Genomic DNA, 25158 nt, shown 5'->3' with positions numbered 1-25158 from the left:
CTGCTTTGTAAACACGACAAATAAAATTCTGAAAGTTTTTTTTAGAAGCCCCTTTAACAACTAATTCTATGCACAGACAGCCTCCCTCCTCCTCCTCAACTAAAACAGAGATGATCCTACAAATACACTGGCATACACTCCATAGGACAAAGAAAGCCACTAGAATATATTGATTTCCCTTCTTTCAAGAGAAAAGGTTCCTAAAGGACACAATGACCCAGAAACCTCATTCAAGCCCTGGCTTGCTCTTCTGAATTAAATGAAGCAAGCCAACTTTTAACACTGAGTTAGCTGTAACGTATTTCCCGTATGTAAATCGTTTCCAGTTACAAAGTACTTCAGATTTATATGAATGATAAATCTATCTTAAAACTTATCTTAAAGATTTATCTTAAACGTTGCCATGCCCACAACAGCTAAAATATAGTACTCATTTCCTAAGGTGCTAATTCCCCTATTTCAACAAACTATGCAGCCTGAAAAGGAAGTGGAAACCTTAAAAATGCTTCTCATTCTGGTTCCTGCACTAAGATAACTACTCCCAGAACCACCCTCGCTGAGATAAGCAAACTCTTATTACCCACTTGAAGTGAAATCCTGCCCCACTGATATCACTGACAACACTCCCCCTGTCTCAAATAAGGCCAAGACTTCACGTTACACATCAATTTGCCCACTCCCTGCTAAAAAGAAAATGACATATCCAGTTAAAACCAAGATACGAAACGTTTGGCATTTTACATCATATAGTGCTTGCAGTTGGTTAATGAAAGGCTTTTATTTGAAAACAACTGTGTTTCTAGAAGTGAAACCACTGTATAACATGAAATTATCTTTTATCTGAGAGATGTCTCTGGCTCCCCAAATACAGAGCTATTAACAACAAAGGAGGGTGAAATGATACTTAATAGATTAAAGAAAGTAATAAATAAAACATGTAGCCATACACCATCCCAATGACCCAGTCTGACCCTTTCCCACCTACCAGCAAATCCCCTTCATTTCACTAATCTAAATCTAGCCTATCTGAGCTGCTTAGCTATTCAAATCACTATACTCTGTCACTAGACCGATAGTATCAAGTTTCAGAGGTAGCCTAAGGCAAAGGAAAGGCAAAGTGACTTTTCCCCACCCTGTTACTGGTTGTACGCAATGAATGCCATTGTGTCAGTTATGGCTTAGCTCGTAACTGAAACGTATTCATACTAAAATATATGCATAACTACTGCACAGGATCCTTACACTTTTAAGCAGGACTGTGGAAAAAAAAAAGATACTATAAAATTTAGACCAGTATGTGCTATAAAAATCCTCTCTTCCTCAACCCCAAAGACAGTAGTATCTCCAAAAGCAGCGTGTTGAGTTTATTTATACCATGTTTCTGGTAACAAGATGTTTTAGAGCATCATAGATAACATCATAAAAACCATCAATGTCAGCTTCTAATATGGACAAGAAGTGCAGTAGGCTTATTTTGGACAGAACATCTCCCTGTTCTCAGCACATACACTCAAAACACAGAACAGAAAGAGAACATTTTTGCAATGATAATTAATCAGCACTATGGTCAAAACCATCCACATCAGCTCCAGCTCTGCTTCCTGTAAAGCACAATACTTTTCACGTTCTTCTCTCTCCGGTATATGCTGTATGACAACTGTAGGCCTAAGGTTGAAAGGTCCAACACAAAACACAGGAAGAAAACAGAAATCACTACCTCTCAAGATCCTCCAACAGCAACACAATCAGGTGAAAATGTTCAGATGACCCAAGATATTGAGCTACACACCACATTACAAAGGAAGGCTAAAGATAAAACTGCGTAAACCCCCATCTACCCTCCAAAAGCAAAAGGAAAAAAAAATCCTGCCAGTTTTGCAGAGGGGATTTCCTTCTTGCCTCTAAATCTGGGAGCATAGTAAGCAGATCTCTAAAGGTGTTTACAGTCAATCTGAGACATTAGACTCTTCTGCTATCAACCAAGGATAAGATTTCAAAGGAAAGTAGTAACAGAAATCTTACAGTTTCATTAAAGTTATCAATAAAGAATAATAACCTCACAAGTTATTTTCCTCTTAACAATGTTTTCTGAGAAATGGTTTCATCTGTCAGGAAATGACTGGCTGTCAAACCAAACCTATTTCAGATTAACTTCCTGTTTCAGTAGTACTACATAGCCAAAACATTCCTCTCCCTATTCTAGACTAATACCAAACTGCTAGACTGCTATTTATTTTGGCTAGGCAGTAACTCTCGAGGGCTTTTACCCAACCAAACTTATACACACCATAGCTCTTCAGCCAACAAAACTGGACACTAACAAAAATATTTATGAAACTAGAGACAACGTGAAACTCAGCTGTAATGGGCAAAGATGATAGCCTTTCCCAGCTAACAGAAATCAACTTTTACCTAGAAACGTATGTAACAGACACAAATTGGTTTCAGTGTGCGTGTCCTGCGTATTATGGTTGAAATAGGGCAAAACGACCCAAAGCATTTTTTCCTGCACTTGTAATTGACATCTTTTCCATAAGACAGAGTAATCGTTGCATTTCCTCTTGCAGACATACCACCTCTGATTTTAGACTGGCTTGGCTGCTATCTAGATTAACAAACTATTTTCTCACGGCTATTGAGAAATAAAGCATTTTCATCAAATTATGTCTTACAATATCTTTAAGTAGACAGATCTTAAAAGCTTAACTGCTAGTTCTGAAGGCCTTTGACTATCAGGAGTATTAGTATTATCATCCACTTTTCATTTAAACACTGATAAAGAGCAGTAAGTGCAAAGTGAAGGATTGAGACGTTAAGATTGTGTAAGACTGACTGAGTCGTCTTGCATTTCTGCAACACCAGTTCCTGGCATACACACACCACGATTAGATGTGTTCACCACAGTGACCAAACCGCGCAGCTTTTACCCCAGCTGCTTTGAAATTTAGGTACTGCTATCTTGGAATGTTATTGATCATATATTCCCTTCCACGTCTCTTTCTCCTCCCAACTTTCACCATCATTACAGAAACAATTATGAGTCATACTGGAAAACTTACAGATGTAAAATTCAACAGGAATTAGTTCAAACACAGTGTTCTACTCTATTCTCCTCATACAGCCTTGCTCTTAGTGCCCAGTTCTGCAGGCTATCTTGGTGGCCCAATTCAAACCTCCTTTCTTTCACAAATGCTAACAACGGAGGCATGCCTCAAAGTTCACCGTCTTAGTTCGGTCATGTTACACTTCATGTCAACTAGCATGTAATAATTCTAACCCTTTCCTGAGCCCCACTACTACTTCAAGACTAGATTTTATCTAACTGTCTCTCTGCTCTTGCACAGGGTCCAGGGATTAACACAATCACGTAATTCATTTTCTCCTGGCTAAATGAGCATTTCAGAAGCAGGCTTTGCCATGACCAAAGCTGAGGTGTTTGGTGCTCTTTGCTACTGTAAAAGGCATGCCATGATTAAGGAAAATTTTGAGCTCCAAAAAGCTACAGGAGATAAATAGAAGTCACATCTCTCAGACGTTATTGCAGGCATTATTAGATGCTAAACAAAAAGACATTGTGTTATTTAAGTATTTAAGAAACATTCTTTTTAAAAAGAAAGAAAAACCACAAATACGTTGAAGGCAAGCTGCTGTTCTCTTTGCCTAAGAAATTAAGTCCATAGATGGGAGAAATGGTAAATGCATGAATACAGCTTCTGCCACAGAAGTTGTATGGGACATCAGACACAGGAACAGAACTTTGGTCTCATGGGTTCAAATCCAATTTCCCGCCTTCTCTTCTTACAACCCCCATCCCAATTTAGGTATGAAACATGAAGTGAGTAAAACGTGATCTATTTTACCACCAGTAGCTAATGCTGTGCTGTAACAGCACAGCAAACCTGGGGCATGTAAGTACCTCTACATAGATCAACAGAGGTCCAGCGGAGGCCTGCCTCCCTTTGCAGAGCACAAGCAGAGGTTAGCAAGCCTTGACTAACTTGAGTATCTTCTTCAGAGCTGTACATTTCTCAAACAGACCATACTGGGAATGCTGTGCAGATACAGCAAAGTGGCTGTGCACTGAACTCTGAAGTTCAGTTTCATCGGAGTGCAGTATTGAGATTCAGCATTAAGCCAGACGGGATCCATTTGGTGCAAATACACTGCGCAAGTTAGCACTCTGGCAGCAGTCTACTGAGCAGCACGCAGCGCTGCATCTGAGCAGCGTGACTCAACCCGAGACCCTTTCCGTGTAATTTTGAGAAGTGCTATGCACATGCTGTTACCACAACTTTCAACTGGAAACAAGGAGTTCAGCACTTCTCCAAATCTTACAATAGGTACTCAGATCAGGCCCTCAAACAAAAAGCCCCAATACACCAGCAGCCCTTCAAAAATTCTGGATCCAGTAACAAGAAGGCTTTTGAGCCTTTGGTGCTCTGGGAAACTTTGTACTAAAGAACACACAAACATTTAACCTGTTCCAACTTCAATATTTGTAGAAAAATTAAGGCTGTACTAAATTTTTTCCTAGTCCTTTTGAAAGTGATTTATGATATCTTTCTTCAGCTATAACTACATATTGGTAACTTTTTGCTCACATGTCTTTTTATAACTATTTTGGATTACAGTTTTTAAAGTAAATGTTGTTGAAAAAAAGTCCACAACACCTCAGCAGCAAAGAAACTGGTAAAAAAAAAACCACCTGTCTTCACCTGAGATGTAAGATCATCATGACACAAAGACCATTTTATGGCAGTTAGTAAAATATAAAGCACTCCATACCATATCTACTTGCACTGAGAAAATTAAAGAACAACTTCATGCATACATTCTTCCAAAGAAACAAAAATAACAAAATCTCACATATTTTTTAAAGCACAGTAGAAATCGAGTGGCATTTATCCACACAGTCTTATAAATGTGCAAAATCACTTAGCCCAAAAGGAAACTGTGTTAGTCAAGGCTTATTAACTTAATTCTGTGCTCAGCAGATGTTGATTTTTTAGTGACAGATTAAGCAATACTAAACAAATAATTTCCTTATGAGAAAAATATCTTTAAAATATTACTTTGCAGCTCACAAACACTTACCTATATACTAATAACTATGATTTGCAATCATCTCTCATTCACCATTTAGCACAATGAGTTTAATCTGCAAACTTTTCTCTCTTCTGTTATACACATCTGTGTTTGTGTTACAAAAACCACATTTATCATAGGATACAAGCCTACAGAAATGAACAAAATACAAAACCTACAATGACCATGATTTTTTAGCTACAGTATTTAAAAGGAAACTGGGTAAGTAAAAAGTCTAGAAAGGTTACTGCAATAATTACAGAAAAGATACTTACACGGACTAACATCTCTGTATCTGTTTCGATTTCTGTTTTCTGGATATTTTGCCACTCTATGAGGGTAGTCGCTGGATTTATGCCGAATTTCCTTCAAAAGACAAAAAATGCAATTCACTTATAGCCAGTAAGCTCATTAAGGTTAGTGTTCTACACATCCTACTGTAAAGACTTTCAAGCTTATTCATTAATCAAGGTTATTAATAATTAACATTTTTAAATGAACTTTTACTACACCTAGTGTTACTTTCACTCAGGAAACATGTCCCTCATTCTTGGCCAAGCTGTTGCCATTTAAATCTTCCCACACTCGGCTACCACCACCAAACTAACATAAGCACAATTTGATAAGCAACTGATGTAGCAGGAACAAAGGAGAAAAAAAAAACACCAGATATTTATTATGCTTACAGTTTACCTGACTTGCATGTTATCTCCCACAGTAATAAGAGACTCAGAGAGACAGAACTAACAGCAATATACTGCTAGATCCTTTACACCAACTGGCAGTGTAAATCCCCACAAAGGAAACTGAACTAGTTAATGATTTTATGGCTGCTGTTAACAGCCACAAGATTATTCTTGGTGGTTTGATGGTTCAGCTCATACAGCTGTCATTAAACATGACCCAATACGAAGGAACAATTCTAGAGTCACAAACATCAACGTGAAATCACAGCCTGCTTCTCCCCAGGCATTAACACAAACCTTTCAATAATCTGCATTTGGAAGACATTCAAACACACTAATTTCCACACTGTTTCAAGAAGCATACTGTTCACATACTCCGAATGTTCAGTTTTATTATTTTTTTTGCCTCTGAGTGTATCTTTCCCATAACTTCACTAAGATATACAGATTTACCTTACGTAGACAACTGAAAACAGAGCTAAAGTGTTACTGACAAGCAGCCCCCAATAAACTGAACTATTCCTTTATATCTCTGTACTGATGTCATCTCAGCAGACATGTTGTACAATACAGAATTAACAATATTTTATTCTAAATTCTCCTTTTGTTTTTAGATGATGTTGCTACTTGTGATCTTTATGTCCTAAAGAGCATTTACACTTCTCTTTACAACTAAGCATTCTTTGGTCTTCTCTATGTTTCCACTATCGCCTTTGTCTTCTCAAACTTCCTAAATAGTCTATGTATTCCCAGACAATGAACACAACCAAAAAGGACTTCACCGGAAATCTAACATACATAAGGAAGCTTCATTTTTTAGCATCTGGTGTGTGACATTACTTAAGTGCAGTGCCAACCTGTAAAGAACCTAAACCACAATGTGGAGCAGCAACTGTCAAGCACCAATGCTCTACATATTTGTATAAAAATCTCTTGATCTATTAAGACAATCAGGTTTGGGGTTTTTTTATTTTAATACAGCACACTGGAACTTGTCTTCTCCGATAGCTTATATGGCTTACAAGCTTTGGGAGCAACCCCATGCACATTGAATAAACGCACCTGGCAGGCATTCACAACCAAGTTCCCACGAAATGTAAATTCTGTATTACTCCATAACAGGATGCAACATATTTTGCTTTTAAAAGCACTGGCATTCTCCGTGCACAGAAACAGACCTGTAATTTGGTCAAGAAACACTGAAACAGCTAGCAACACTACTACAGTGATGGGGGGTGGAAGGGCTTGCTAAGAAGAATTAAACCTAAGGAAGTTTAATGACTAGTTCTAAAATCAGTTTTTCCACATACGATCTGGCCATCACAAACTGGAGACACAAACCAGATGCTAGATGTAACATACGGCACATTACACAAGAAAAACTTGCACTGAAAAAAAAAAAAAAGGAAGTGAAAATCAGTATTATTTATTCATTGTTTAATTCAGACTACACAGGAGTTCCAGGAGTCACCATAACTATTCCAAGCTTCACAGGATTTCACAAGTCTTGGCAAATTCACGGAACTGAAGGGCAAAAGATACAAAACTGGTCTCAGCAAGAAGAATAAAAACTCTAATACCCAACTTGTTTTTTTCTTCAGAGAAACTTACACTTCTCAGAGCAAGCATGTATGCTTCTTATATAACACTATCATAGGAAAATACCTTCCTAAGTGAAAACTGAGTGTAAAAACAAGCAGTCAGCAGAGTATTTTCTACAAGCTTGTGCTACTTAGAAACATCATTTGCTGCTTTCCCTTTATGTTTTTAAGCAGATCTGTATTCTCTAGTTTTAATAAAAACAAACACATTAAGTACCCTGAAAAAATCCTGAGTTTGCAAAATGTACAAAATCAGGGAAACATAAAATTCTAATACAAAGAATTTTTATTAAAAAATATTTTACAGCATAGCTGCAGTAGAATAAGGAAATCTGTACGCAAAGTTTAGCAGAGCTTAATATACAATTTTCTCTTCAGTTTACTTCTCCAAGTACAACTAAATAATATTAAGATGATTTGGGAAAGCGAACTTATTCAGTCTGGATATACCAGATGTAACATGTGCGTACTTTTCTACCTCATGAAAAATACTGGTTGCAGAATTCTCCCTTTACACTTTTAACTCACTAACTTAGCAGTTTATTTCTGTTATTCCCCGTTAAATTCAAACCACAGTTCAGTTCCATAACACATGTCTAGAGATAATGTATACGAAATACACGTAAATCAAATACACCACTAATTTAACAGAGAAAAAGCAAAGAGAACTTTCGTTTTGGGTGGTTTTTCCTCATTTGTGAAAGAGCACTGTAATACATACTGGCTCAAATGTCTGCTCTAGTATTATAAGCTTATACATAAAGTCTGTTTTATGGAACTGACCCAAAGACTATTGTAGCAAAGTAGTAATCTCGTCATTTCTACAGAAAACGGGCAAGTAGCGTATTTTCTGAGAGACAATCGTGCGGGCCTCCTGCAGACGCCAAGCAGGTACCGGCAGCGGTAACAGGCCGGTGACGAGAGCGAGCGGGGCCTGAGGAACGCTGCGCAGCGGTTCCAGTGGCAGAGCCGACAACCCAGGGACGATAGCCAGCCTTCCCCGGATCGATATTATCGGGTATCACTTTCCACTCTTGCCTGGGAGCCGCGAGGAGAACACCCTCGCCCGGCTCAGATCAGGCCGCTCGCTTAAGCCCTCAGCGCCTCAGCCGCCGCGGCTGAGGGGCCGGGGCCGCCGCCAAGCCGGCGCATGCGCAGTACGCCCCAGCACCCCCTCCATCGGGCAGCGCGCAGGCGCCCCAGCACAGCACGCTGTACCGCGCCTGCGCACTACCCTACCCCCGCAGGGGAGAAGGGGCGGCTGCCTGCCGGGAGCATGCGCGGCGCCTGCCCGCAGTTTCGCTGCGTGCACCTGAAAACGAGCCCTGGCCCAGCGACTTCCGCTCCCCGCTGAGGCGGCACGTACCGGCAACGCGCGCTGCCGGCTCGCCGCCCTCTCCCCGTCCTCCCTCCGGTCGGCGCAGAGCCGGAGCGACCCCCCGCTTCGCTCACCAGATAACGCGCCTGCCAGTCGTTCGTGGCATCGATCTCCTGGAACTCCTGCTCGATGATGGCGGACATGGCGGCGGTGGCGGCCAGAGCGCGAGCCCGTCCAGAGCCCGGCAAGCTCCCGACCCTTCGCGCGCTGCCCACCAGACGGGAGCGGCGAGCGCGCTCCGCCCCACCACCGCCGCGCGCGCACACATACGCTCGTAGCGGCTCTCACTGCCGCCGGCGCATGCGCGGCCCTTGCCTCCGCCCACCGAGGGCTATCGAGACCACGCCCTCGGGGAGGAGGGAAGCACCTGGGGTGACGTCACGGGGCGAGGGGGGAAGCGAGGGAGAGGAGGCGGCGGGGTTAGTGGCCCCTGTCAGGTGGCGGCGGGGCTCGGCCGGGCCGGGCCCGCTGCTTGCTTTAAAAAGCAGAAGTAGGAAAGTAGGAAGGTGCCAGCCAAAGGAATGACGGCAAGGCAGCCCTCCGCCAGCGCTGCGAGGAGAAAAGCCCCTTAGGGAACAGCTTCGCGAACGCTTAGCGAACCTCGAGGTCGCGCCGAGTGCGGCGAGGGCTGCGTTGCTTCCAGCTGCGGGGAAATCTGCTGGGCAGCGCTGCGTACTGGAGGAGCGCCTGCGGCCCTTGGGACAGGCACGCCTCAGCACTCATCGCCGATTAACGTACGGCGGCTTAATAACGCGTGGTGGCAGTTAGTACCGCAGAGGGGAGGAGGGTGAAGTGCCGGGCTCCCTCCTCACACCCCAGTGACAGCTGGGCCGCTGCTTCTCCCTAGGGTCCCTGTGCCCGTCGTAACGCCGGGCCCCCCTCCCCCTGCAACGGGCTCTCCCCCACCCCCATCACGCCCCCTCGGGGCTGTCCCCCATCCCCAACACGCCCCCTTACGAACCGGGAGGTTTCACGGGGAACATTTTTATCGGCCCTCTCCCACCCCCGGGGGGCCTCCGCCCCCCGCCGCGCCCCTCAAGCCCCCGGCTCTGCCGCCCCTTACCCCGCCCCCTCTGCCGCCCCCTGGCGGTTAGCCGCGCTCCCCTCTGCCGCCCCTGGGCCCGGCGCCTGTGGTGCGGTGGCCGGGCACCACCGGGCCCCCTCAGCCGAGTGCCCCGTCACCGGGCTTGTACACGCGTGCAGGGGCTGAGCGAGGCACCTACAGCTCCCTGTGATAACCAACAGCGCGGTCCTGCGGGTGGCCGTGCTGCCACGGCACTCCCTTGCACGCCGTCCGTGCTGTGGCGCAGGGCTGGGCCTCGGGCGGTTTCTAAGAACAGCTTCAGGTGTGTGAGGTGAGGAGGAACGGTCGGCAGACCGAGGCGCTCACGCCATTAGTGTGCTGACACAGCCGCCGTGGTAAGCTGCTGCTGAGGCAGCATGGCGGGCATTGTTGAAGCAGCGTGGCGTGAAGGCCGCAGGAGCACGGGCAGTCAGGGATGACGCCTGGCACGAGCGTTGCCCATATCACATCTAAAGGCCCAAAGTCGCTTGCTGGTGAAATGTGGCCTCAGCGCTGGGTAAGCTGAGTTCACGCTCCCCTCCACTGAGGTGTTTTATAGCTAGAAAACACAGGGACAAGGGTCACTCAGCATGACGCGAGAGATATGTGTGTGGTTACACAGGTAAGGCAAATATTTTTGGAACAGACTTCTGGTTTTGACATCCAAATACCTGTCATCGGCTGTTGCATTTCCTTCCTGTCTGGGGGCTGCAGGGCAGTACAGTGCTCCAGATCCACCGGTGGATGTGCTCCCTCGAGTCCTGTAAGGAAAGCTGGTGTCTTGTACACCAGGGGACTGCATGATGCATCTCTGAAGCATAGCTGATGGGAAGTATGCAGCAGTAAGTTCATAGCATGTTTTTCCAGGTAACTCAAGGAAATGTTGCATAAGACTTTCTTGAACTGTGGGTTCAAACTTTGAAATCTATATAGGGAGTAGCTTTTCTGGATTTTTCTGCCTGCAAGACTGAGGGACAGACTATGTCTGTAGTTCTGCAGGTGTTCTCTAGTTAATCAATGTGCTACATGTGATCAGTTGTGAAATATGTAAATTAAGACAACATCTGTGAATTATGATTCTGATTTAGGAGTGCAGAGAAGAATCTAAGTGCCCATCCTCAAGGTAATGATTCTTTTTAATTTAAAATATGTTTTTCTGAAGTCATGTTTCAATGAACAAAAAGTGTTCGTATCCTCAGAAAACTGATCTTGCACAGGCTGGGTGTAGGAAAGTAACTAAATACATAGAATCTGTCTGCCAAGTAACAAATTTAAATAAATTAAAATATACAACTTCCTCACTGATTTTAGTCTTCAGTAGGCTTTTCTCTGGATATGAACTTGCTGACTGACCTGTATGTGTAGTATTTGTTATTACAACCTTTTCTACCCCTCGGTGGAACTACCTGTAGGTCACAGATCTCGTGATGCCTGTGAAGCCAGCCAACATGGATTGCAGCTAAGGAGCCCCGGTCACCGTCCTGTCTGTCCAGAGAACAGAGAGTGATGCTGCCCGATGACATGTTACTTTCTCTTTATTCTAGTTCAAAGGCCAGGGAAGACTTGGAGGTTGCTGCCCATGGAGAGTGAGATGTTGTACTTGAGTTCAAAGACAGCTGTGTCAGCTATGGAACAACCCATGTGTATCAGCTGAGCGGGCCATTGAGACACTGGTGTTATGAGGAGGATGCAGAAGTAGTAGCTTTGATATACAAACACAGGAACATGTATTCTGCTCTTCTAACTAGCAGCTGTCATGCAGATGAGAAGCTTGTGCTTGTCATTGCTTGTGATATTTGGGGATGTAGTTCATATTGGGAAAGCAATGTAATTGTGTTATTAGGAGAGGGAGTTTTATGGTAGCAGCTATGTTTAGGATCTGTAACACAGACCAATGCCTAGAGACAGCTCATGGAAAACTAAAAGAAGTGTTTACTAATTGTGATTTACAGCTGGCTTAGAAGAGCAATAACTGGTAAACCGGGGGTTTCTGGATAAATTGCCATTGTTTCCTTTTTGGTTGTTATTTTTTACTGCAAACATGCTGAAAATGTTGTACCAGTTCTCTGTTTTTTGGGAATTGAGCCCAGGATAAGCCCAGGACTACAGTTATAATGGTCTATGGAGAACAGTATACACAACATAAACCAAGTACAATCATTAGAAAACTTTATTCTCTTGCCAATAGTATATTCCAGTTCTGTATTAGCTGTGCAGCCAAACCCAGATGAACTACTACAGAAACTCTTAAACCCTTGAGATAGCATAAGACATATACAAAGCAGGATAATGGAGTTGCTGGAATGTGTGATATATTGTCAGTGTTTTCTGTCTTAGTATAAACACAAACAAGTAGTTATTGCTATGTTTTCTATTAAAATGTCTGATAATTTGAGAAGCCCCTTGCTGTGCTGACAAAACAGTCACCCCAGGGTAGCTGGTATCCACAGCAATTCTGATCTCAAAATTGGTTTTGATACCCTTGCTCATCTGAATGAAAAAGACCAATCAAGTTAACTTTAAATGGTGTTTGTCCCGTGACCTTGGCCAAACAATTAACTTTAGTACCAGTCTGGAATGGACTAAGTGCTTGTTCCTCCATGTGTAGGGTTTTTTGGGGTCATTCACTGGAATTACTTAAGTATCGTTTATTGGAAATGATCTGGTTTGTGCTGCTTTTCTGAGAACCATTTTGGATATTGGTAGATGAAGAACTAATTCTTCCCTGAGGTGGTTTTGTTCACAAATAGACTCCATATCAATCTTAGCTGTTAAGGAAGAAAGCTGTAGTGTGCTTAAGCTTGCCATGGTGTGAGAGGATGAGAACATATCTTTCCTGATTTAAGTCAAGGCCTAACGCAGAAGAGCATCCTCCCTTCCCCTGGGTAGGAGTGGGGGTAGGACTGGAAACCCAGAAGGGCTGGGCACTCTTCTGGCATCTGGTAGGGGGCAGGAGAAGCTGAGTGAAAAGGCCCAATGGTCAGGATGAAACAGGTTTCATTTATTCTCTGCATTTACAGTGGAGTCTTCCTATTTCAGACTTCTGGGGACAGTATTCCTTGTTCAAGTGAACATTAAAATTCCTATTACTGAAAGTGGGTTCCAGTGCAAATACCTGTCCTCAGCTAGATTATTGATTTCCTCCCCTTGCCCAAAACTGTATTTTGGCATAAAACAAAAGGAAAAAAAAACCAACTTCAAAATGTAGGTAGCAAAATGCAAATCCTTGTAGCAGCAACAGTAGGAGAAGCACAAGGGGCCCTAACAGGTTTGCATTCAGCTAAGGAAGTCTGTCACATCACTCACAGGTCCACAACAGTGGGATTCTGGTGTCTGATGTCTGTTAAAAAATGGCTTTGTAGTAAAAGTGATGGAATTATGGAAGCTGTAATTATGCTTTGAAGAGAAGGACAACACAGCTGTGCCCTGACTAAATGAGTGCCCAAACTGTAGTCTGGAGTTCTGGGTAGAAGAAATTCATGGTCAAGGAAGAACGGAAAGATTGAGGTCTGTTAAGGAAGTCTGTTTCAAAGTCTAGAGATCTGCGCCAGGCTGTATGGCACTGGACTTCCTACGGTGAAGCTGAAATAATTGTGGAGTGTGAAAAGGAAATGGCAGCTGGCAGAAGTGCTGTCACAAGTGGATGGACACTAGCAGGCAGAAAAAGCAGACAGCCAGGATGTCTGATGGCTAGAACGACTTTAGGCTCTGCTGTGGCTTTGTGAAGCAACCCTTCCAGCAACATAAGCTGGGGTGTGCAGTCAGCCGCAAAACCTAACGCCTATGAGTCAATGCAGGGGGTGTGGGGTATGGCTAGAGGACGAGGAGAAGAGCCAGTTGCCAAGAGCAAGATGACCCCAAGTTATTTTTATTGCTTGTAGAGAGGATCTTGCTTGCGGGGGATGGTTTATATACGTTACTTGATTTTCTGTCCCTCTTTCCTTTTCACCCCTAGCTACAGTGACATTTTATTAAAATCATAGTTTGCAAGTGAGAAAGTCTAATTCAGTGAGTGTCCAGAGTGGCTTGATGGCATTCCACGTTCCTGCTTAGAAGGTAATTTTTTACTAGAAACTGCGTCGATAGAAACTGCCTATAGCTAACATAATGTTTTCACATTGAAAGTGTACAGAGACTTGCATTTGTTTGAAAATCACCAGTTTATTAGGTTTTAAAATTGTTTTCCTCACAGACTGAATAGAGCTGTTCCATGCTTGGACCATTTTTAATCTCACAGTTACTATTTCAAAGCATCACTTTACATTACTGTATAATGGTTAAAGAGGCATCTAAACTGCAGTTCTGGAAACAGCGTTGTTTTGCCTGGTGAGTCCTTAATTCACATTCTCTCATAATTTTGAAATCATGTTACCGTGATCTTGTAACTTTTCTATAGCACAGGTTCTGTATTTTAGTGACTTCCATGCTTGATTATATGTATTTTCATCTACATTCAATCTTATCTTCCGAATTACAAAATTAAGGGCATTCTGTGAATTACAGCTGAAAAGGTTGCAATGCACGATTCATACCACTGTTATTTGCTAAGAGAAGTTCTTGTAAGGAAATACTGTTTTGGCAGAAGACGACTTTGTACTGAGGAGTGTCGGTAAATGTTTCTGTTATAAATTGGTGTTCTCAATTTTATGTTCCAGTTTTTCTTTGGGTTTCCCAGCATCTGAACAAAGCAATTATGCCTATGTTCATGGGTGTAAAAGTCTCCAAATTGTGTTTGCCTTTTTTTTCCCCCAATAGTTTGAAATAAAGTAATAAAAGTCTTTTTGGCAATGTGAATTAGGATTGTAATCCATTTTGTAATTTATGTTTCTGCATTAGACAACCTGAAGTGCCAATAACAGGAAAGGGTTTTCTTTTACTACTAGCTGTAATAATGATTTAAAAAATCTGATTGTGACCAACGTCATAGAAACTTAAATCTACCACATGGTGGTGAGTCCTCAGTATATATTACAATAATTACTTCTGTCTTTCCTGTGCTAGCAGAGGTAGATCTGTGCAAGATTTGTGATAATCTTTGTCTGTTTTTAAGTTGACATTAATATATGTGATTTCATACAATTCCCGTATAAGCTCATCCTGTTGAGATAATCAGCAGCCCTGTAGGAGCCACATTCTCTGAGTCACTGTTTGCATGGCAGGGTTCCATGAATGTGTGGCTAGATTTGTCTGCCAAGATGTCCTTCAGTATGTTATATAGAGCAAGGTGTTCACGCTCGTGTCACTGTGTAAAGGCACTGAATCTTGTAAGGACCATGGAATACTAAGTAAGAATTTGCACAGCTACATTTACTTGGCAAGGCAGGATTGCAATAATCGATGCACCTCTCTTTTTACCCTCAGAGTAGATCAGAAAGCAAGGAGGAAAATAGATTTTGCCTGTAGGTGGCAAAGAGCCATGAAGAAATTGTTGATTTTTTCAGGCAGTGTGATTTCCTAACAAAAACAAATTAGTAGTGCATGTAAAATTTATCTTTCCTTTTTTTTCTTTGATAATGTCTCTTATAAAAATGGCTTTGAAACTAATCTACCAAAGTAAGGAGTCTTAAAAAAATGTGGTTTGCATAACAAGTATATTACAGTTTCTGAATGTATGCTATGTTTTCGTTGGTCCAGACATTTAAAACCTCTAATTCATACCCGTATGGCATATGAATTGCTGTAACTGCTAAACCAATTTGTTTGTTTTTTCAAAGAAAAGGAAAACTGAGTATAATGTACTGAAAGAAGGATCCATAACACAAGTTTTCCAATTGGAGTGCCGTCAAGGTCTTTAACATATTATTTTAGCCAGTGGAACAGTTCCAGCAGCTCAAGTCATGACACTACCATTTACTGGAATTAACAACCTGGGGAGAACCAAGTGCCCTTGTACGGAACATGTCCAGTATCAACACGGGTGTATGAAATTCTCTGGATCTTTTCAATTTTAGATCTTTTTTCCTACTGTCTCACTGCATGCAAAGAGATATCACTAGTCATCCAAAGATACTCTTTTCTTCTTAAAAACCTTGTGGTACCACTTCTCAAACAGACCTCTACAGCTTCTTTAATGGCAGACAGTAGCACCCTCTAAATACACTGGAAGCAATTTGTCACAAAGAAAACGCTTCAGGTGTCCTAGTACACCATTTTCTTTACTTTGCCACCCTTTTATATCAGAAAAGTCTCAGTTGTGTGTTAGATCACTCAGAGTCAGATTCTTCTCAAGATTTAAGTATAAAATAATGTATTTAATAACAGATTTTTCAGTAATGGAACAATGCTACAAAGAGATAAAGAAACAAAGTAAGTTATTAAGATTATATTTGTCAAGAAATACCCTCTAGGATCACATTAGCATCTCAGCTAGCTTCTAGCTCCCATTCTCTTACGCTAATTTTGCAAGCTCTATTCACTTGAAATTGATTTTCTTTGACCCAGGTGGCTGATTTCTTCTTACCAGCCCCCTCTTAAGCACTGAATAGGAAAGGTAGGATGCAGAGCAAAAGCAAAGGGTTTTTTTTCTGTGTTCAAGCAAGACCACCTTAGTTTTGCCCTTTGTTTTTCTTGATTAAGAAAGAATATTTAGTTGAGTCTGGTGATTAGATACTTGAAAGGGATCCTGTGACGAGGGGATTAGGACATATGACTGCCATAAGCCCATATCTGCATACCCCAATAAGTTGTTACGTTAACATTTCTATCGCAATCAGTGCGCTCTTGATTTCCCATTGCTTCTCAACACGTTGGTAATACCTTATGCATAATGTTATCAGAAATTATAAATGAACAATCTAATTTCTAGATTCAGAATATATTTTGGCCTGAGAACACCACATAAGGAATAAATGTGACAGCAGCACTGGTGAAACGAGAAGCGGGATGCATTATTTGTGACACTCTGCCACACATATGCTCTTGGTTCTAGGGCTTTTCTCTGGGGAATGTCACAAATCCGGTGATGCCAGTACTTCTTGGTCCCATAAAAAGTGGTAAGGATAATTCTCACTTAATTTCCAGAATTTCAGCAACCTTGGAAAGCAGGATGAGGCAGATAGCTGACGAAGGTAACTCCATGAGCCATTACAGCTGAATCTGTCAAATAAGCACCAACAGTGTGCAGTATTAATATAGAATTTAAATTATAGAATAATTTTTAAATATTTCTATAAAAAGGTAGATACTTTTAATAATCGTGCAGATAACTGCACGATTGAATCTTTGAAGTCTACTTCTTTCAACATTAGAATATAGCATTATTGGGGAAAAATGGAAATAATATTTTTGTTTGACTAATCTGTGTAACTCAAGAGATGGTGGATAGGTAAACTCCATGCACAGAACATTTCTGTTCAGCATTTCATGCGTGTGTTTATACTCTGTGTATAATACTTGTGTATATAAATACCTGTTCCTGCTGTCCTCCCATAGAGCATTGCAATGTGCTGTGTATTCTCGTTGTATTTCAGATGTCTCAAGGACACAGGCTCAAAAGTTATGCTCAGTACTTGGGGACAGTACATCAGCCACACACCAAAGATGCACAGATCTGACATAATTATATCTCAGCTAGGCAGATAATTTTTGTGAAATGTTTAATAAGTTGTGTCAGTAAAATTATGTCTGTTAGGCATACGTTGTTTTCTCCACAACATGGCATGTGAGTTACCTTGGGCAGGAAGCAGTTGTTGGTAATTAGTGTCACTTATCTGACCTTTGCTGAAGGGAGTATTCACTGTTCAGCAGCTGCTAATAAACCTGCACAACAGAGCCGTGTGGGAATGTTCAAAGTGCCATTAATCCTAAGGCATGATGTGAACATGCCTTAAAATACTCGAGTGCTCTTTTCAGTGTGTTCATATGGTGGGTGCTCTCTTAGCTTTGGACTGTGTTTGTTTTGACATGTGTCTAGAGTTTTCAGTTGAAATATCTGTCATGGCACAAACAGTCCTTATTCCTGTAAGGCCAACTAACCATGCTAATTAGTACAAGTCTATAGAAAAGAGACTTAACAATATGCAGACCTGATTCTTGTCTTGCAACAGTGAAGTTTAGAAATAATTTAATTGAAAATATGTTAACATAAACTACGACCATGCAGTTTACGCAATAACAATTTAAAATTATAGAAATTCTTTGCTGCATCTAATGATTGGTCCCTTGAGTAATCCGCCCTCATAGCAATTCCTGTTGGAAATTTCTCCTTGTTACAATTCTGATCTAACAGTACCTCTGGGTTGAGACGTGATGAATAAAGTGGTCGGTGATGAGTATAAAATCACCATACAGTTTCTCTTTGAAGGGAGCACACCCTTATAGCTGACTGTAAGGCAGCATCTTTGTTAGTGAGAATTGCACTGGTGGGGGAGAAGCCTTAAGTGAGCACAACAAAACATTTTCAGAATTTCCAGTGAATGGGAAATTAGCTTTTGTAGTCATGTGTCTTCTAGAAATTCAAGTATGCTTCCCCTGGAATCTTATTAGGAATTTCATTACATGTTCTTAACCCAGATGTTTCAAATGCTTTGGAAACAATGAACTATTATTATTGTCAGAATAAATTAATCATCTTTGCTTTTAGAAATGTCAGAGGGAGGAGGAGTGTTTAGCAGACCACTAGGGAGCCTTTTGGTGTTCTCTCTACTGGAGTCTGAAACCTTCCTAGACAGATATGTTTAGCTTCTCCTAATGGTGGTCAAACTAGACAATTACTCCAGCATTGCCCATTTAACATTTGCTGATATATATTATCTGGACTATGTCCCCAGACTGTTCCTTAGTTAAATTAACTCCATCTTCCTATGTCTCACAATGACCTAAAAGCTATATATAACATACGACATGCATAAATCGGTGATTCCAAAGCTATTCCATAGTCTACCCATATGTCATACAAAAGTCTGAAATCTGGGAGAGAGACAGGGTCTATTCTACATAAGAAGAGATGAAAAGTGTTTTCTAACAGTTTGAAAACCTTGGCTATGCTCTTTCACGTTACCCTTTCAACAATATTCCTTCAAGTCTGAAGTTGTCTTTAAGCACAGCCACTTGCCCTCGCTGGGATTCCTGTTAGCTCCAGAGCACGTAATAGATTATGATTCCTTAAGCGCTTACGTTTAGACACATGAAAATGGCCCCAAGGATTATCCTTTTGCTGGAAGTCAGAAGTATAAGGCTGTTTTTAGGATGGGCCCTGCATTTGTTAAAACTGTTGCCCTTGTAGATGCAGAAATATATTAATGTTTTTGTATAGCTCCTTAAATATTTTTTTTAAAATGGGTAATCCTGTTGGGTTTGGGGAATATGTGGTTTTCCCAAAACATTAATTTCTGAAGCTCTTTAGCCTGTTATAGCTAAACAGCATTTTAATGAAGCATTTTTGTTTCACTTACCGACAACAAAAGTATTGATCATGTAATAAGAGTAATGAGCAAATTACTTCCATAGCTAATACTGCAATGCATCGTGTTGTTGTCATCTTTCAAAGTGCATTGTACCACCTCTGCTGCACTAGAAGTTCAGATTTTTACCAGATAAATGTTCAGGTATTATGCCCTAATATAAGCATTTATTCTTCTTTTTCCAAATTGAAAAGAAAAAAAATTCTTAGACATTTATTTCTACTGATAGGCAATGTTGAAGTTTCCATTTTAAGTTTAGTCTTTCTTTTATTTGAATAGAGACCAGCAGGGCCAGCTGCAGGTATAGACAATGTGGGCAGGTTGCCTATGGATGCAGATGTTCAGGGTCCCAATAAAGACCTGCCAAGCTCCACTCTCTCCTCTGACAAGGCCTTTCTCCTGTGGAGAGGAAGACCCCATTTGAGCTGTTCATGCTATGTGAACAACTGATTTCTACCTCCTGTTGGCAAACTCTCTCAGCCTGAGAAATTTATACTTTTATACTGTATATATATATGCGTTATATGGTATTTTTACATGTTTTATACTCACTCTCAGAGTGAGTGTTTGCCAGCGGCAGTAGCAAACCTGACCCTTCTGACTCAGTCCTATTTCTGCCCCTTCCCTTTACGGGAGCAGCTGAGCCCTGGCAGCAATGCAGGAGATGTAAATGATGAATTGTTTGCTGCTTGAGAGGTAAGGAGCATGGGCAAGGAGAGGCACAACCTCCTGAATCTAGAGACTGGAGGGCTGGGATACAGTGATGGATGAAGAGGGCCTCTTAATTCTACTCCTAGTCAGCCAAAACCCCACTGACTCTCCTCAGCCTATCTCCCTGCATCTCCCTCTTCTCTTTCCTCCATTCTTTTCTTCATACACCTCCACCTTCCACAACCCCCATTTTCTTTTTTATACACTCTGACTACAACTGCTGCAAAATTCAAATTTTCCCATACATGGAAAAGCCTTGAGTCAGCTCCAGTAACCAACCACTTAAACTTTTCCAATTTAATAAGCAGATCACATCAAGCTGAATACTCACTTCTAAAATGTGAGAAAGGAAAACTCCAAATAAAGGAAAAAATAATCTAAAGAAGATACGTATGGTAAATGAAACGAAGTCACATTCAGGATGGATGGCATCATGATGTGTTGGCATCAAACAAGTACCCTGTGAGAAACCACCCTGTGGAACATGGCCCAGCCCTGCTTTGTGTGCCCCACCGCAGCTGTGCCTCTGCCTCCTCAGAGCAGGGGGATTGCCATCTGCAGTGTCTCCATCCCACGGGTGAGAGGCTGAAGAGGTAAGGCTGTAAGATTTGCTCCTTCCCTCAGCAGCACCGCTCTTCCCCCTCATGAGCAGACTGCTGAAGGAAATGAGAGTTGGCTCACGTGTGGGGTCACCAGACTCTAGAAGGCAGAAGGGTGTTCACTGAGGGAGACATACATGCCAGAGGGTCCTCCATCAGGACAGGGACAGGTGGGATAGTTCAATGCTATGCTGCAGCTTTTGGCACGCAAAAGGGGAGGCTCCTGGCCTTAGGAAGGGCAGGTTCTCTGGGGAGAAGAAGAATTAGTGGGATAAGGTCCTTCTTCAAACACAGTTCACCAAACCCTGTCCAACCCCTGCGGTCCAAATGACTAAATATTACTATGGTATCTGATGGTCCTGTGAAATCTTTTTTTTAAGATGGTGAAAGATTCATGTTACCACCCACCCGTAAAGGCATTAAAGGCTTCCTTAGCTTATAAACAAGCATAAATACCCATTCTGTAAACAACAGCTTTAATACTGCATTTACTACCAGATCATAATTGTAGTCTGCAAAAATGGTTTAGCTTTCAATTTTGCCAACAATTTATACATCTTTTTCTACTTCTGCTGTTTCTTTCCATGCACCAAAACAGACGGAGGAAAGCCACTGCTGCTAAGTTTAGACTTTTCTGTCTGTTCTTACTGTGAACACTCTCAGGGCCAGCTATTTTCCATTTTTACTCCTACAAGCTCTGTTTCTATTTCCCAACCTGAGATCACTAGTTTAAAGGTAGCGCTGATGTAGTTATACAATCTGAAATCAACCTTCATATTCATATTATGAAGCCATTAGTATTCCCTTCCTAGCTGTCACTTATGTTGCTTGTCAGTCTGTCATTCCAATTTTCCCTTACGTTTCTTTGCACATTGTCACGGTTTAAAGTTGGGCTGGCTATTAACCAGGTGGCAGATGCTCTCTGTTAACCCTCTCCCCCCCGCAAGGGAAAGGGAAAAGGGAGAGAGACTTATGGGTTGGAAAGTTAAAACAGTTTTAATAAACTATAATAATGAAAAAGAGTATAATAATAATAGAAATAATCAAATATATACAAATATATACAAAACCAAGATCGAGAGCTTGGAAATCCTCCTCAGGCAGAGTTGCTCCCCCAGCACAGGCAGAGGGGAAAATGCAGTAGCTCCCCCTGCCATCACACCTGCAGGCTTTTAACTGGAGAATTGGCAAAGCTGGTACCAATCAGTGGGAGACAGGAGGGCCCCTCCCTCCTGGGCCCCACCTCCAGGAGGCAGTGGGTTAGTGATAAATAGGAAAGTGAGAAGGACGTGTATGGGATGGAATACTTCGTTGGTCAATCTTGGGTCACCTGCCCTGTCTGCTCCTCCCTGCAGGTGCGACCCCCCTTCAGCTCTTCACTCGTAAGCAGTGAGGAATTTAGCAGTGACCTTGGGTTCTCTAAGACTAATTGGCCTGGTTTGGGCCAAACCAGGACACACATTCATATGACTGAGAATATGGATGGAAAACTATTCTCATATAATGTTATATAACATTGCTGCTGTTTCCCCTTAACTCATCTTTTATGGGCTGCCAAAGCTATACTTGACCATGACTATTTTGCTCAAATACCATTTCTTGGGCTAATCAATTATTATTTTGCTTACTTTGTCTTCCTGTACTCTTTTTTACATTATGTGGTAAAATGTAATTTTATGCAGTTGGAGCTTATCTTTTTCTTGCATCTTTCTAATATTCCTTTTTTAGGTAAACAGTAAGTTTTAATTTCAGTTTGGGACATTCTATTGATTTCCTAGCAAAACAAATAATACGGGGTTGTAAGTGGAACTCTGCAGCAGCAACAAAGCAGGGTGACATATAAAGAAAGGTTCACTCTTCTGCTTTCTTTAAACATGTGTAGGAGTTTTACTCTCAGTTTACGCACATAAAGGCTTGGGGACTTCATTTACCCTCATTTTTGCCCGTGAAATTTAATTTTGCTACTAATTTCTTTCCATGATCTGCCAGTCATGCCTGGTAAGTGATCCTCTTAATTTGACTTACCCTTCATAGCAATAATTGCTGGTATTCTTTTTCCTTAACAGGAATTCATCCGGTATCTTTCACACTCTGCTGTGATTATGAGTGCTTTCCTCTGGAACAACCTACTTAATGACTGGGTTTACTCAATCTTTTTCCTGAATCTAATTGCTTGATAATACCACTTGATATTTCTACACTGCCTTAATCCAGGAATCTCAAAATAGTAGATATTATTTTACTCCCTATGGAATATTATGAACTGTTGGGAATCCAGTTTTTAAGTTAAGGAAAACATGGTACAGAAAAGTATATGAATTTCACAGGGTCAGGCAGGTCTTCCCTGTCAACAATAATATTTTAAAATGGTTATTAGGAATGGAACCTTTACCTATGCTGTAAGCTGTTTGCTATTAGCCTGATAATCCATGATTGTCCGTAACAGATCGGCTTCTAGTGCAGATAGGACCAAAGCATATGATAGACATAGCCATCTAAGACAGGCTTCCTCACCCTCTATCCTATGCCAATATAAACATCCTTAACGCATACAGTTCATGATTTACTTTCTTTCGGGCAGGCCTTTGTATCTTCTAAAATCCCTGTACAGGCAAGAGCATCTTTTACTTGAAGAAGGTAGTCAAAAGGGAAAAAAGGAAAGTACTAACCGTATTTTCTTTAAATCCAAGGCAGCATCAGTTGTAGTCATTTTGAATGAGAATGTCTCTACCAATGCTAATACAGTTACACTGATCTTCCAAAAGTAAATTAAGTTATGCAGGTTTATACAGTCAATTTGAGAATAAAATTGGCCTACTGTGTCAAAAGTGAAAAACTCACCTTATCATAGATACTTTTATTTATTCTCCTATGCTGTGGTTCAATTTCATTTAATCTAGAGATAATACTGAACACAAATGTTAAAAAATATGTATGAAGATTGTCGTAATTCAGTGTGGTCTTCCTCTGCACGTGATCAAGCAAATAGTAAGGTTAAAATACAACTGCCTTTTCCACCTCATGCACACCATCACCATGAATGGAATGTTTTTCTTTACTGTTCTGCTGTAGCTGTAAGAGGAAGTCACTGAGGTTAGCTAATAGTTGAATCCTAATTTGTGGCTTAATAACTGGAAGCTGCAAATTTCCTGGGGTTTCCATGAGTTCAAGCATGCTTCCCATCACCTTGCTACACAGCACACAGTGTTATGGTTACCATCAGTGATGAAGGAGGCTTGTGCCCTCCTGACCATGGCCATGCTGGCTGCCTACCGTCGCTGTGCAGCTTGGATCATGCTATCGTGCACCAACTTTTCTACCCTCTGGACACTCCAGAAATGCAGTAGGGAGCTGCAGCACTTTTCAGTGCTCTATGCCTTGCTTTCTAGATTTGTTACACAATTCAAAGGGGACTGTCTTGCTAGGCAGTAATCTTGAATTCATTCTTAATCTCATCTAGAGTAAGATAAAAAGAAATTTTATTTCCTTAGTACTTGAAGTATTTTTTCACAAGACTAAAAACAGGCAACAGAATAACAAAGGTTCATATTAGACCTAAGTGAGGAAGTAAAAGAAAAACGTTTAAACTACACATACTAGTCACATTATTTCCATCTGATTTACCATACTACCCTAGATGTCAAGACTTCTGTGGTCCTAGATATCTTCTGTTCATGTTACACCATTGGAAAATCCCTCTTTTGATGTAGTATGTTAGCTTTTATAGCCAATTTCTTTTATAGCATTCGAAGTCTTCCAGAAGAGGTCCAGAGAGATTTGATCTTATTCAACAAATTTTATTTTACTTTTAATCCAGGAGATAGTCTGGCCATTTAAAAGAATTTAAATGAGCATTGTTTAATTTCCCAGATGTGAATGCCTCTTCATTAGACCGGATGTCATCCGCTCTACTTGATGATTGTCTATTTAATGACTGCTTGCCTTAAGAAAGGGTGTATCTTGTCCCCTCATCCCTTTGCTAATTTTGATGTTTCACTATGAAGCATTTCCTCTATTAAGCTTTAGTTCTGTGTCAGTCTTTCCACTAACAAAAAACGCCTGATACAAATGTCTACATGGGATAAATTTATTTCTCATTACTGGGTATGGACTGAAATCAGACACAATGGTAAATTAATCTAGAATCACAATCCCCCACATATTTCCTGGATTTTTTTTTAAGTAAGTAAAGATTTTGGACCCAGTTTCTAAATAAATGTAAACTGACCTACCTGCATTGAATCTAGAGACAGAAGACAGGGGTAGATTGTATTTAGATGAATAAATATCTGTGTAAGTGTATATGTATTTAAAAAGATAAGGGTTTTTTTTTGCTTACTGACCAAACTAAAATGTAAGGAAAAAAGTCTAGTCTTGATAAGAAGCATACAATCTTTGTTGTCTTGTCAAAGAAAATAGACTTTTTAGGTGAAACCAACACATGCATTTGTGCCCCATTTAATTATTTATATATTATTAAAATGAAACAGATTGATGCCAGTTATTTGTGAATCTGACAATTTTGCCCTGCTCCAACTATACCGATATTACTGGCTGAAGAAATAAACTAAATTTAAGCAGGTGAAAAATATGAATTCACTAGTTGTAACATACTCTGAGTCTTGACAAAATCA

General features: G+C 41.1%; 1 protein-coding gene across 2 annotated transcripts in view; it reads right to left on the bottom strand.

Moving 5' to 3' along the window:
• PTPN2 (protein tyrosine phosphatase non-receptor type 2) overlaps positions 1 to 9018 on the bottom strand; it is a 33012-nt gene extending 23994 nt beyond the window's left edge. The window contains exons 1-2 of one of the 2 annotated variants that reach the window (XM_068396855.1): positions 8825 to 9018; positions 5361 to 5451 (exon numbers count right to left, since the gene is read on the bottom strand). In XM_068396855.1, coding sequence (XP_068252956.1) covers positions 5361 to 5451; positions 8825 to 8893 — 160 coding nt within the window. In that variant the 5' untranslated portion in view covers positions 8894 to 9018. The remainder of the gene's footprint in view (positions 1 to 5360; positions 5452 to 8824) is intronic. The other variant, XM_068396854.1, reaches the window with a different exon arrangement.
• Between the last annotated feature and the right edge of the window lie 16140 nt (positions 9019 to 25158).

This window comes from Nyctibius grandis, chromosome 3 (assembly GCF_013368605.1).
Source record: "Nyctibius grandis isolate bNycGra1 chromosome 3, bNycGra1.pri, whole genome shotgun sequence".
NCBI classification, from domain to species: domain Eukaryota; kingdom Metazoa; phylum Chordata; class Aves; order Nyctibiiformes; family Nyctibiidae; genus Nyctibius; species Nyctibius grandis.
Note: the sequence above shows the minus strand (reverse complement) of the source record. Positions and strands in the feature narration are given on the sequence as shown.